The sequence below is a fragment of the Plectropomus leopardus genome, chromosome 11 (assembly GCF_008729295.1).
Source record: "Plectropomus leopardus isolate mb chromosome 11, YSFRI_Pleo_2.0, whole genome shotgun sequence".
Classification (NCBI taxonomy): Eukaryota; Metazoa; Chordata; class Actinopteri; order Perciformes; family Serranidae; genus Plectropomus; species Plectropomus leopardus.
Genome location: NC_056473.1, coordinates 8915138 through 8929125, shown reverse-complemented (window position 1 = coordinate 8929125; position 13988 = coordinate 8915138). Strand labels below are relative to the sequence as shown.

The 13988-nt window shown below is 41.7% G+C and overlaps 1 protein-coding gene across 2 annotated transcripts; it reads left to right on the top strand.

Annotated features, from left to right (window-relative positions):
* The first annotated feature begins 694 nt into the window (after positions 1-694).
* On the top strand, positions 695-13300 carry LOC121950301 (netrin-4-like). 2 transcript variants are annotated; one of them, XM_042496250.1, is made up of 11 exons: positions 695-805; positions 941-1021; positions 1920-2476; positions 5949-6221; positions 7960-8086; positions 8335-8523; positions 10872-11079; positions 11214-11326; positions 11469-11537; positions 12191-12364; positions 12783-13300. In XM_042496250.1, exons 2-11 carry the CDS (start codon positions 961-963, stop codon positions 12923-12925), a joined length of 1914 nt encoding a protein of 637 aa, XP_042352184.1. In that variant the 5' UTR covers positions 695-805; positions 941-960; the 3' UTR covers positions 12926-13300. The 2 variants fall into 2 exon arrangements, with proteins under 2 accessions (XP_042352184.1, XP_042352183.1); XM_042496249.1 differs by lacking the exon at positions 695-805 and having other exon boundaries at positions 828-1021.
* The last annotated feature ends 688 nt before the right edge of the window (positions 13301-13988 follow it).

Here is a 13988-nt window from a genome sequence, read left to right as displayed (position 1 = left end):
TCTCGACCTCTAAATCACTGACCCTGTTCGTTTTGGGGAGAAGAATACCTCCACTGGATAATTCAGCTCCCAGTAAAAACCTCTTGTCTGGATCTCAAGTTATCAGAGAAAAAAGGTGAGCACACATTAGCAGGTGCTGAGCTAGGGGCCCGTCTGCAACAAGCAGAACAGCATTGGAGGAACGCTGATATGTAACGTGACACGGCATTATTCTGTGTGTTTATCTGTTGAAATTCTGTGTGTTTTGGAGAGGGAGAGATCTCTGTAGGTGATTTCCCTCCTGGTAAAAACTTCTTGAATGATGAACACTGAAGGGATTCTAACCAGGAGAAGCTGGGTGCAATCTGCGATCTTTGCTGCTACATGTCACTAAAGCCATCTAAATGTTACACACTGCTCCTTTAATACCATAACATATGCATTAGTCTGAAGCTGATAAAAAATGGTCTGATGTGTAAGGTAGATGATTGTTCATTAATGATTAAAATATATAAGGATGATGACAAAAAGTCACTGTAATGATCAGAACATCCCCTCTAAAAGACAGTATGCCAACAAGACTTCCAGAGATGGGTTTGATATTGCTCCTGATTTTAGGAAGGAGCGTGGGCGGGGTCTGGGAGAAGACAAGAAGAGGAGGGCGGTGCTAACCTCTTCATATTCCCAAATGTCAATGAACTCTCCACAGCAAGTTGAACTCTGAAGTGCGTGGGCTGTTATAATACAAGGATGAGGACTGCAGAGCGCTCAGATAAAACGACGGAAGACTAACGAGGCGTTACTGCACCATGAAAAAAAAGCTCAAGTCTGTTGAGTTTCTCTTTTTCTGTAACATTTTATAAAAAGTTATTTATATCGGAAAGGACCTTGGGATTATTAACGTCTGGGTATCCTTGAATTAAACTGTTGAGAGTTTCTGTTTCTGCGGAACATACGACAGGTGCAACAAACTGCTTCAGGATGAGACTGTGGACTTTACTTGTCATTTTTCCGGTGTGCGCATCCTCTCCTCTGTCCGCAGGTGAGTATGAACTTGGTGAGACGCACTTCATAACGAATGACTAAATCAATCACTGCGCGTGCTATTCTGGGTAATTTATCCACGTGCCTCACAGCGTCATACACATTTGAAGAAAAGGAACTGAATTCACAACATTTGAAGTATATTAACCCTTTGAAACCTGGTGCGACATCACTTTTCTTGTGCTGCTTTCAGACGCCTCTCACAAGTATTTAAACCTCTGAACCCTGAGCAAGTCGGTTTGATTTCTGTCAAAATAAAAGGCAATGGGCAACTTGGTGAGAAATGCTCCACAAATTGCAAAAAAACGAGTAGATTTCGAAACATATATTTTAAAAAGTAAGTCAAAAAAATCTAGGTTAAAAAGAATAAAGCTAGGAAAGAAAAATATCAATACTTATCATAATCATATTTTCAAAATTATGTTACAGAATTATAATTCTAATTTTCTTTAAGCACGTTTTAAGCCACTTTTGCTGTGTTTTTATTTTTCAACTTTCTTTTTCATTTTTTGTTTGCTTGTCTGTTTTTTATTAATTTCAGGTAATTTTCTTGTACTTTTTACTAATTTCCAGTTAATGTTTTTTCCAACTCTTGTTTGGCATGGTGATTTTTGTTTGTTTGGGGTTTTTTTTTTTCATTTTTTTATACTTTATTTTTTATTTCCTTGCTTGTTTGTTTGTTTGTTTGTTTTATAGATTTCCTGTATTTTTTTGTACTTTTAACTAATTTCTCGCTAATGTTTGGATCATTTCTTTTTTCATTGCTCATGGCCTTCTTCCCATGTTTTTGAATGAAATCAAGCCAGTTTGCTCAGATTTTAAAGGTTTAATGCCCAATGTAAAACTGCTGTCATTCTCTCACCTTCATCCACATTGTACTAAATATTTTTTTCCAGAAACGTCCAAATCCAAACTTCCAGCTGTGGAGAGCCGCTGCTCCGGCCGAGCCTGCAACCCCCGCATGGGTAACCTAGCCCAGGGCAGAGTGCCGAGCACCCAGTCGGTCTGCGGCTCCAACTCCTCGGAGCTCTACTGTGTCTACAAAGAGACAGCTTCCCCCCGCAGCAGGGAGTCCTGCTCTCCTGCAAAATGCAGCAAATGCAACTCTGCTGTCCCCAGCCAGGCACACCCTCCCTCTGCCATGAGCGACTCCTCTTTCCGCTACCCGGACACTTGGTGGCAGTCTGCAGAGGGGGTGAAGGAGGAGACCCTCCAGCTTGACCTGGAGACAGAGTTCCTCCTCACCCATCTCATCCTGGTGTTCCACTCCCCCCGCCCCGCTGCCATGGTGCTGGAGCGCTCACAGGACCATGGGCACACATGGAGGGCCCTCAGGTATTTTGCCAGGGACTGTGAGGAGCTGTTTGGCCTGGCAGAGGGGTCACCAGATGGAGAGAGCGGAGCAACTTGCACCTCTAAGTATTCAGGAGCTTTCCCTTGCACCAGAGGAGAGGTGAGTACAGTAGCTGGTCTAGAAAAATTAACAGGGGTGGAAAGGGGTTTTGACAGTGCAGCATGAGAGGGCTGTGGTTGGGAGCCAAATGATAGATAAGAGAAGGTAATAAAAACATGTTTTACTAAATGAAAGGGTTAATTACTACACTGGAAACATTTGAGGAGAGCACTATCAATTATACATTTTTTTAAAATCTATATCTTGCCTAAGCCAGTGCCTTTGACAGTTCAGGGACATAGAGGCATGGGCGGATTATGAGACAAAAGGCCCCTGGGCACACATATGCAGAGAGCCCCACCACCTTTCCTACACAGGAGCAAGAAACACAGACTTTGTGGTGGTTTTCTGCATCTCTTTGTAGTTTTTATACCGCTTTTCATGGTCTCTTTGAGGTCCTTTTGGGTCACTTGGCACCCTATAGGAGCCAATTTAGTCCGTGAACCATAAGGTCAATATCATAGGTTATGATAATATTTTCACACAATGATTCAACGGAGAGTTTGTGGACAGTAATATAGATGACCACCCAGCCCTTGTGAAATTTATAGTGTTAAAACTTTATTGTAAAAATTGTAGTTCAATAATCAGTAATGTGTGAGGGGCTGCAGCTTAGAGAAAACATTTCAATATTAGATTGTGATTTTATTTCTGAGATCTGAGAGTGACCACATCAAAACACCCTGCCAGACATTCCCCCACCACTTCACAGCAGTAACACTCACCATCTGCTCTGCTCTTGTTGTCCATTTATTGGCACCAGGATGCACTATAAGCTGATATCACACAACCCACTGAACAAACAGTCGCTTTGTAAAATGACCTCCTCTGACGAGCTGCGGGAGACCTTTTTCTGTCAGGCCAGCCTTCTAAGCTGCTGACTGCTTTGACATGCACAGCTAGAATATCAATGTTCACTTTTACCTCTGATGCTTCCCCCCAAAAGCATTTTTTTTGGAGCTGCTGTATCATCACAGGGAGGTTTTAGCCAGATCCAGCTATGGTTAATTCATGAGCAGTGTGTTTATTCATTCACACAGATGGTGTAAAAGAGAGACTCTCACTGGATAGTAGTTCTTTTTTGGGGTTTTTTTGCTACAAAGTGCCTCAGACCACGATGGGAGGTTCTGGTTGAACGTCTGAATGAATTTATGGCTTTGTCTGATCTCATAATTGCAGTGTATTCACAACAAGTATGTGTCTTGCTGCAGTATGTCAGCTCTCTAGTGTAAGCCCCTCACCCTTTATAATTAGTGTCTCTGTTGTTCAACATGCAAAGACATTCCCAAAATGTTGTGTGAAAATGTAGAGTTTCAGTAATAAAGTAACAGACATCATATTCTTAAAGGGACATTTCATTTGTAGTGCTATTTATAAGTCTAGATAGTTTTGTTGCAAGTTGCAGAGTGTTGGAGATATCGGCCATGGAGATGTAGGAACTATTTTCTTTCAACCAAACTGCAACCACAGACTGTATCACTACGCAGAAGGAAGTGTGCGTCTTCTCATGGACGAGATGTTTGTACTTGTGACTGCGCGAGATGTAAACATTAATGGCGTTCCCCTTGGCTGAGCTGTAACGTTAGCTAGCTCAGTGGTGCCATAGGTGAGCTAGCAGGATATGTATGTGCAGTGATACGGTTGGCAGGTGTTGTGCAGTAGAAAGGAAATTAATGAAACTGCTCACAACAAGGTGTGTGGATAATCTTGAGTAACTGCATTGTGATTTCTAAAAGAGACATTGCTGTTGATTTTTTCAGATTTATTTTGTGGCATAAGCCGAGTGCCATCCAGTTCCATTATATTTGAGGGAGAAGGCAGACATCTCTACAGCCGATATCTCCAACAATCAGCAACTCCCGCAAAAACAATTTAGACTGATAAATAGCACTACAGGTAATAAGAAAAAAATTGATTTGGGGGTTAACTGTCCCTTTAAAGTTTCTGTTTACAGTAATGAGATAAAGTAAACATATGGTCACCACAAGTGAATTTTTTCGTATTGCAAATCAAAATTAGCTTATTTTTCAAGTGCAATGATTATACTGTAAAACATTGACATGTATTGTATCACTCACCACATGTTTTTGTAGTGCAAAATATATTCATGATGTTACAGCATTAAATCTTTCATGCGTGGATAGACAGTACAAACAGACTGATTGTACAGATTGTAGAAAACTTTTCTTCTTTTTTGTATTTCAGTAAAGATTACATATGGGTTCTTGGGATAATGACTTAAAAATAGTAAATAATGTCACAATTCATTTAAATTTTTTAGATTCAGTCATATTCAAGATTTTCTTTTTAAAGAAATGGCACAAAAAATGACACAAAATGGCAATATTTTGTCTTATAAAAAATAAAAGATTTCACTGAGAATGAGTGTACATATTTATACATTTTTGGGTTTAGAACTTATTTTCTCATGCTTCCTGCTTTTTCGTTTGATTTCCATAAAAATCCTAACATAATCATTATTTTGTGTCCATCTTTATTGTATGTGTTTATTCTTGATGTTGTGATATCTGTGCGTATTTTAAATCAGTATATCTGAGAGATCAACATTCAGCTAAACTTAACCAGGTGGACCAAGAACCATTTGTCCATGTTTACATTGGAGCTGGTCTCATTTTCCTAGAATAAAAGCTATTTGAGGAGCATGAAAAGCGAAACAGATTGATGCCTGTTTCTTATTCTGCTGATCAAGATAAAAGAGAAACTGACATAATTTATGTTTTCGTTACGGTCTGTTAATGTCTCAAAGGTGAGTTTTTTTCACTTGTTAAAGTGGCTTTTTACAAACAGAATAACAAAAGATTTTGAGACATTTTCTTCTTGATGTGGAAAACTTACTTTTCTGAATTTAAGAAACTCAATTAGGCTCACCGTCATATAGTGTATCCCATGACATACAGAATCAAGTACAGTCACGCCACCTTGGAGGAGGTTAAACAGTGTTTTGTAACCCGGTCCAGAATTCTTACCATGGGAGTCAGAAACATCTGCAACATCTAAACTTAACCTCCAGACACCCAGAGCACAGGCTCCCAACATAAAACAAGAGTGAAGAACTTTAAAAAGGCCTCATAGGTCAGTGGTTCCCAACTGGTGGGTCATGGTCCAAAAGTGGGTCATGGGCCAATTCTGAATGGACCACAAGTGACTTGTGAATGTGTCAAGTTTGCATTCAAAAGTAAATAATTTGAAGTACATTGAATTTCAGGTGCACAACTGCAGTTTGGTTGTTTAGTTGAAGTGCAGTTTCTGTTCATTCTTGCAAGCTAACATGTTCTTTTCATTTTGTGAAATGAAATTGAATATGTGTCAATTCATCTAATGTGTGGACCTTGAACTAATGACTAAGGATAAATCTGGACCCTGTGGCTGGACCAGTTGAGAACCACTTGTCTTACATTAAACACCATGAAAGCATAATTTTTCTGCAACACTCCTCTACTTCATTCTCCAGGTGATCTATCGAGCCTTGTCTCCCTGGCACTCAGTGGATCCGTACGGACCAGCCGCTCAGGACCAGCTTATGATCACCAACCTCAGAGTCCGTCTGCTGCAGCGCCAGCAGTGTCCCTGCCAGGCCAAACATCCTGGTGCCGCTGACCTCCCCACAGATCACTACGCCGTCTATGATTTCATTGTCAAAGGCAGTTGCCTTTGTAACGGACATGCTGACCACTGTGTGCCAGCCGGGGGCTTTCAGCCCAGCCAACAGAAGACCAACAACATGGTGAGTGATTTTTGAGCTTTTGTTAACACACAGCTTGCAGGTGCATGATACTCCACCAAAGAAAAGCTCTTTTGTTGTGAAAACTTTCTGAGATGTTGTGTCACGCTGAAGTCTGCAGGAGGCTTCATTTTGTCTCTGTTTGTATTTGTTTACGTGGTGAGATGGGGAGTAGCGAGGTTAGGGTTTTGTTCCCACCACTCCCTCATTACGCAGCTGTGTGCTGGTATGTGCCACTGAAGCTGAAGGCTGCAGTGAAGACTGGATATCAGGCCCCAGCTTTACCTACCATTACATGGATTTAAGGATGTGGAAACCTTAATTATGGTATTCAAGCTAATGCTTTAACAACCCATAGTCTCCGTCATGTTATTCTCTTTACTGTAAATGGAGAATAGGAGCACTGTTGTCACTCCAACATGGTCTGAGAGGGTGTAGATTGTTACACAGGCAGCTATACACTGCAAAATGTGTCACCACTGTGATTGTGAATGTAGATGGTGGTATGTTGTAATACTTATGAAGTACTACATGCATCAGGTACACACCTAAATCATGTAGGTGTAAGACCACTGGAAACAAGCCTCAATGAAAAGAGCCTGCAGACTGACTACAGACCACAAATTAATTTGAATGGATGATGTTGGGATCTCAGTCTGATCTTTGTCAAGACAAAATATTTTAAAATTATCATCACACCCATATATTCACCAATAGAGTGCTATAGGGATGACATTTTTTTTTTTTTTTTTTGATAGGCTTACCCGGAAGTTAGCATTGTCCCGGTTCCCTCAAAAAGCCATTGGGATTTATCCATTGGATTTTGAGTTATTGCAGAAAATAGGTTCTGTGGAAAACAAACATTTATGGTACTTTCAAGTTTTGTTCAGCAAAATAATATTCACAAATCACTTTTAGGATTTTGGAAGCTTAAATCCAATTGCCAGAGGTAAAAAGCTAATGTTAGGCTATAAATGAACTACATCATGGTAACCTGACTTAGACGTTCCTGCCACAGTGAGGCTGTTAAGCCATGTGCGGTGTGATGATGTTATATAGTCTCATTTAGCCACTTGTTAGCAACTGCCTTTTTAAGATGCATTAATGCTTAAAATTTTCACAAGTAGGGTCTTTCCTGATGTATTTTATGTTGTATAAAAAAAAACATTAAAGTCTGTTAGACCTTATATCAGGCACCTAACCAAAAACCCGTTCAAAAAAACCATTGACTTCAAGACGAGGGAACCTGAAGTGCAAAATGCTACTTCATTTCCACATTTTAGGACTCTTTCCCTCACCAATCCTATCAGCTGACAACAGGGGTTGTTAATCATATAACGTGCGCGGGCTAATAAACATCTCCAAACAATAAACAGTTCTAGACGAACACAAGGAAAATTCTCCAAAAATACAAAGAGTTGGGGTGCACAGTATGATATGATGCAATATATAGCATGCTGCAGTACTCGCTAAGCCGAGGGTGCACGTTTCCTTCAGTACTGGGTGGGAAATAGCTATATGGTACAAAGGGTTTCATGGTCCTCCACCAGAAAATTTAGAGCATGAAACACTAAATTTATTACATTCTGGTGGTTTTTTTGCACCATTTTGTACATTTTCTGTCAAAATGGTGCAAGGTTTGCAATGTTCTAAAGCACAACAAAAGGCAGTCAATCAACAAATAAAAGATGTCTGCAGCAACACAAAATACTAAGCAGTTTTCTCTCTGATTGCCTGGCAGGTCCACGGCAAGTGTGTCTGCAGACACAACACAGCCGGTGACCACTGCGAGCGCTGTGCACCTCTCTACAATGACCAACCCTGGCAGGCAGCCAATGGCATCATAGGGACTCCGCATGAGTGCCAGAGTGAGTGATGGGGCAAGAGAGTCAAATGCAGAGTAGGACACACAGCATGTAGACGAATCTCGAAAATGAATTTAGCCTCATAAATCACACGTAACCTTTTAGACGCCTGTGCATGATGAATAACAAAGCAGTTCCTCTTCTTTTATGTCGGCTGCTGTCAGAGTTATCACTGCCATCACCAGGGCTTTAAACATTCAGCCGAGCAAAGAGAAAAGTCTGTATGATTGTACATGTCCATTTAAACCTAGAGTGCAAGTGTAACGGTCATGCCAAGAGCTGTCACTTCAGTCGTGGACTGTGGTTAGCGACCGGACGGCGGAGTGGTGGCGTGTGTGATGACTGCCAGCACAACACTGAGGGCCGTCATTGCCAGAACTGTAAGAAGGGCTTCTTCAGAGACCCCAGCCGACCAAAAACGGCCCCCGACTCCTGCAAAGGTAAAGCCCGTAAATCTTTTACTGCTGAGTGAATTTCTTTTAAACTCTAACTGTCTGGATGAATGCTAGCAGAGGATTCCAATTAAGAGGGGGAGCGTTTGATATTTGAGGACAGTAATGGAGATATGATTTTTCTTTTGACCCTCTAGATTAAAGCAAATTGATCTCTTTGATAAGGGTTTTTCTGTTAGGTTATGTGTTTTGGCGGGACCCAAAGAAGCCGAAAGCCGGACTCGAAGCAGTACCAAGAATTTATTAGCCACACAAAAAAGCTATGAGATGGAGCGGACACAATGGCACAGAGGGGAAGCAGGGATCTCGAGTATGGGAATGAGCCAGCCAGAGCAGGTGAAGGTGATGAGTGGAGATGACGATGAGGGGAATGGCAGGGAGCACACAGGGAGCGATCTGGAGAAGCAGAGATGCAATGATGAATCTGAGGCAAAAAAGTCACAAAGGGCAAAAAACATTCGAGTGAAAACACTAGGAATGCTGAGCACTGTGGCCAGTGATTACACTAGTGAGGGGAACAATCTGGCACTGGAGTAGGGGGAAGACCGGGTATATGAAGCAGCTGTGATTTCAGTGAAATGCAGAACAGGTGTGCTCCTCTGGGTCCAAAGATGGCCACATCTCCACACACACACACACACACACACACACACACACACACACACACACATACATAGAGAGAGCAAGGAAAAAGGGGAGGGGAAAACACAGCATGCAGGAATAAACACAGACAAAGAACAAAGAACAAAACTACAAAACTACAAAACGTCACGGCCAGGGCCATGACATTTTCCCCCAGCATCACCAGTGTTGGAAGGGTTACTTTTAAATCATATTCCACAACAGATTACTAAATACATGCCGTAAAGTGTAATTGCTACATATTTCAATAAACCAAGTAACCCATTCGAAATTCTTTGGATTACTTAGGAATAATTCACAATCATCTTGCTGAGCTCCTTTTGCCTGCATCGTATGTTCTCATGCCAAAAACACAATAGTGTCCTAGCTGTGCATCTCATCTGCTATTATTGTGTGGCAGGTGCACTGTACACACTTTCTGTCCACAATGAATCCAATAAATATGCATTTCTGTTACGTCATATAAACAAACCTCATAGACCACCAATCAGCTCTGCGCTCAACTGGAGATTTAACCACTTAAAAGATCATTGAGTACTTTCTATCTTCTTACATTTGTACATTTTAAACAGAAAACACAAGTTTCATATTGTGATATTTACTGGAAATGTCATACAATATTGCCAACAGCAGGTACGTTGTTAATTAATGATGGTCATTTACCAGAAATTTTCTGCTCCCTTACAATCTCCCTCCAGCCAGCTGACACCTTATTTAGGTTTTTGCAGTTAAATGAGTTGTTATCTTGTAGATAACTCTTCATGATAACTTCATGAATCTGCAGTTCCTTGTCCACTGCAGCGCTTCCAAAGCAAGCGACAGAAACATGACATCCCACAAACTTTAAGCTCAAAATGGCAGCACTGCATCGCCCACAGCCAGTGAGAAAATCTCAAGAGAACAATACATTCATACTTACGCACACTCATGTTGCATTCAGTTAGTATGGAGCAAATAAGCAATCACCTCAAGAAATCTGTTTTTAAATACAGTACTTTTCAATACCACCAAGGTAAGGTGTAAATGTAACAGAATACAGTCACTCATATTTTGTATTTAAAATACGTAACTTAATTACTTGTATTCTGTTACTCCCCAACCCTGCTGCTTCCCCAGTGATGAGACCCTTAAATGACTCTCGTCCTCTCCTTAGCAGGAATGACGGAGGCCACACTGTTTTGGAATGTGACTGTAATTGCAAACAATGGAGGAATTTCCCATGGACCATGCGAGCACATTTTTCCCATTCTTGCCCTTTCCCCCCCCGTCAGGCACACTGAAGCATTTTTAAGAATAAACATGCCGTTTTTGGAAACAGATGAAATGAGTCTGTGACAAAAATCATCTGTCATCACAAGGGACCATCAGGCGATGGGCCAGAGCAGAGAGGGAGAGAGTAACTGTTTGTTTTTGCTGAAGCCGCTCAGAGCACGTAGAGTACATACTCCCAGCTTGTTGCCTGTTACAGGAGGATGATAAAATACAATTAATTTTTATATTGCCACGGGAGTTCACTGTGTACACTCTAAATGTGTTTGTTTGCGCTTCTACAGGTGTGTTTGTCCTTTGCATACATGCAGGCTGATAATGTATACTGAGTGCTTCTGTGCCAGAAAAAGGAGACACATCATTTGACCTACAAACAGAAATGTTAACATGCAGTTCTTTTGCTCCGTCACCCCTTTCCTCTGCAGCCTGTTCCTGCCACCCTGTTGGCTCCATCCTCTCAGGAGGTAACCCTCTCTGTAACCCTAGCAGTGGGGAGTGCACTTGTAAGCCCGGTGTCGGAGGCCCCCACTGTGACAGCTGCATGGCAGGATACTGGGGATTGCATGAATACGGCTGCCGTCCGTGTGACTGCACAGGGGACTGTGACCCCTACACTGGTGACTGCATCTCTGGGTGAGAGCCAACACTTAGTACCATATGTATTTGTGCTTGGATTAAGTGATGTGTGGTGTGGAGGTGGAGTGCATTCTGGATGATTAACACTGAGTGGAGCCCTGCCGCTGACTGCTTTTACCTCTGCGGCACAGCTCAGATGTGGAGGTCTTCTATACAGCCACCGGCCACATGGGACACAGCAGCAATAATAGTGAGACGGCACTCTTTAGGGTAGAGGAGCTTTTCTCTGCACTGCACCACTCTGGTGAGTCACAGGTCACATCACACGTACTACGCTGCACGCGCATCAGCCCACACAGATAAAATGCAGCTGTTTTGATCTTGAAATCTATACATCATGATGAAGGCATTCATATGAATCCTATTCATCATGTTTCATTTTGCAGAGAAATGCGAGTGTGTAGAAGTGACCCTCGGCAACCCTAAACTCTTCTGTGCTGCGGAGTATGACTACGGTAAGTGCTGTTTGACAGAGGAAATTGATTGTGGCTCTTTAAAACCCATCAGATTTATCTATGATAAGTTTGGGAATGGGATCCAGCCTTGTGTATTTGCAAATAATATTGACCAGTGCTGAGTAGCTCTGTGTGGGTCTGTCTCAAAACCTTGTTCGCCTCGAAACAGGGCAAGTACAAATTATGATAATGAAATGAATAATCAAATTATGAGGTAATGTACTGTACACCCCCCTTTTATGTTGTTTTGGTTTCTTTCCTTTTTTTTTTTGTATGTCTATCTCGTAAATCTCCATAGCCTCTCTCTGCCTAGTCAAGCCCACATCTTTCAAATTCCATGCCCTCAGTGTAAAATGCAGGCTGCCTGTCAAAAAAATTGCAATCTCTGAATTCCCCCCATAAAGTCTCAATGGCATCACTCCAGTTAGCTCCTCCAGGGCCACAGAAGACATTATGCAACTGTTTTCAGAGTATTGGTTGTTCTCCTCATGACTAGTAAACTGATTTGGATGTGTAAAATTGGTGAAATTCCCCTTTATTTTTACAAATCTTTACAAATCTGTGGTGCAAAAAAACAGATGTTTGAGAGGTAGAAATTGTATGTTGTGGATTTTCGGCTGCTAATTTGTTGAATTACTGTGTTGCCTTGGCAGTGCTGGTGTTGAAGGTAATGTCAGCTCATGATAAAGGCTCCCATGCAGAGGTGGAGGTCAAGGTCAAAAAAGTCTTGTACCAGAACCCTCAGATGAAGATCCACAGAGGAAGCATCACCCTTTACCCAGAGTCCTGGACCACACAAGGCTGTACCTGTCCCATCCTTAACCCAGGTCAGCTGCAGCCGCCTCAGAAGAGAAACTTTACTGCTCCCGATGCAAAAGTTTATTAATTACTGACTCTCGAGTGAACAATCTGCCAGCTTTGTGCTGAACACAGGATATTTGTCGCTGCTCATGGAGGCTTTTTAGTGAATGCCAGCATCCTAGCATCACTCATTTAGATTGGACATTTACAGCTAAAAGATTAGAGCCACCTCTCTGTTATGAGACTATTTCACACCTAACACTTTCACAATAATCATTTCTGGCAACATTCATCCAAACCAGTGATAACAGCGCACTATTTAACTGGTTTGTTATAGTCATATGATGACTCTATTTTTAGATAAAGTGATTTTCTCCTGTTTCTTGTATTTTCTCTATATACTTGACATTCAGTACGGTTCATGATCTGCTCTCTCTTCTTCAGGATCTGAGTATGTAGTTGCTGGTCATGAGGACTGGAAGACTGGCCGACTGATGATCAACACCAAGAGCCTCGTTAAACCATGGAAGTCAAACCTGGGACGCAAAATCCTCCACATCCTCAGAAAAGACTGCGGCCGCCGGTAGGGCAGCGCGGGACTGCAGTGGAAAGGGGGATGAAGGATGATCTGTGACATACATGCATGTGCAGAATGGTCATAGGGCCTTTTCCAATCAGGCACTGCTTGGACACTAAAATGAAAGTCCATGTCTACTACAAGGATTTCACTGTTTCTAAAGTGGAGTCCACAGCCCAAGGCACAGCTGTAACGCTGCAGTGCTGTGGTAGAAAGAAGCACATACCTCACCACACTACAGCCACCTAAGATACAAGGAGAGCAAAGCCATAAAGACTAAAACAAAGACAAAACTGATGTTAATTCCTTTGTTACTGTATATTATTTCCAAGATTATTTATAAAACGATGCACATTAAAGGGACAGTTCACTGCAAAATCATAAATGCATATTTTTCCTCTTATCTGTAGTGCTATTTGTCAGTCTAGATTGTTTTGGTGAGTTGCCGAGTGTTGGAGATATCAAATCATGACCTGGTCACTCAAGATAATCCACAGACCTTGTTGTGAGCAGTTTCATGTAGGAACTATTTTCTTTCTACCGAACTACACCTGCCAATCGTATTGAGTTTTTCAGATTTTGGCATGTTGAGCACCACAAGCCTAGTGCCACGTAGTTCCATTATATTAGAGAGAAGGCAGACATCTCTACAGCTGACATCTCCAACACTCTGTAGCTCCAACTAAAGCAATCTAACTGACTGATAAATAGCACTACAGGTAAGAGGAAAAATATACATTTTGGATTTGGGGATGAGCTGTCCCTTTAAATACACTACGTTGCTATCAGAGTTGATGAGCCAGTCACGTCCTACTGTATCAATTTCACTGAGAGCTGTTTACTTTGAATTTTTGCAAAGGCATAGACTGAATTATCCTTGTCGTCTCACAGATATTGGCGATAAATCATGAATGAAGTCAACATCAGAGCATGTATGAGCGAGGATGTGTGTGTTTGCATGATGTCCTTGGCAGGGAGTCTGGGACTGTGCAGGTCAGAACAAGTAACTCCTGGATGAGGGGAGAGGATGAAAAAAACATTAAAGGAATCAGGCGGCTTAATCTGAACAGCTC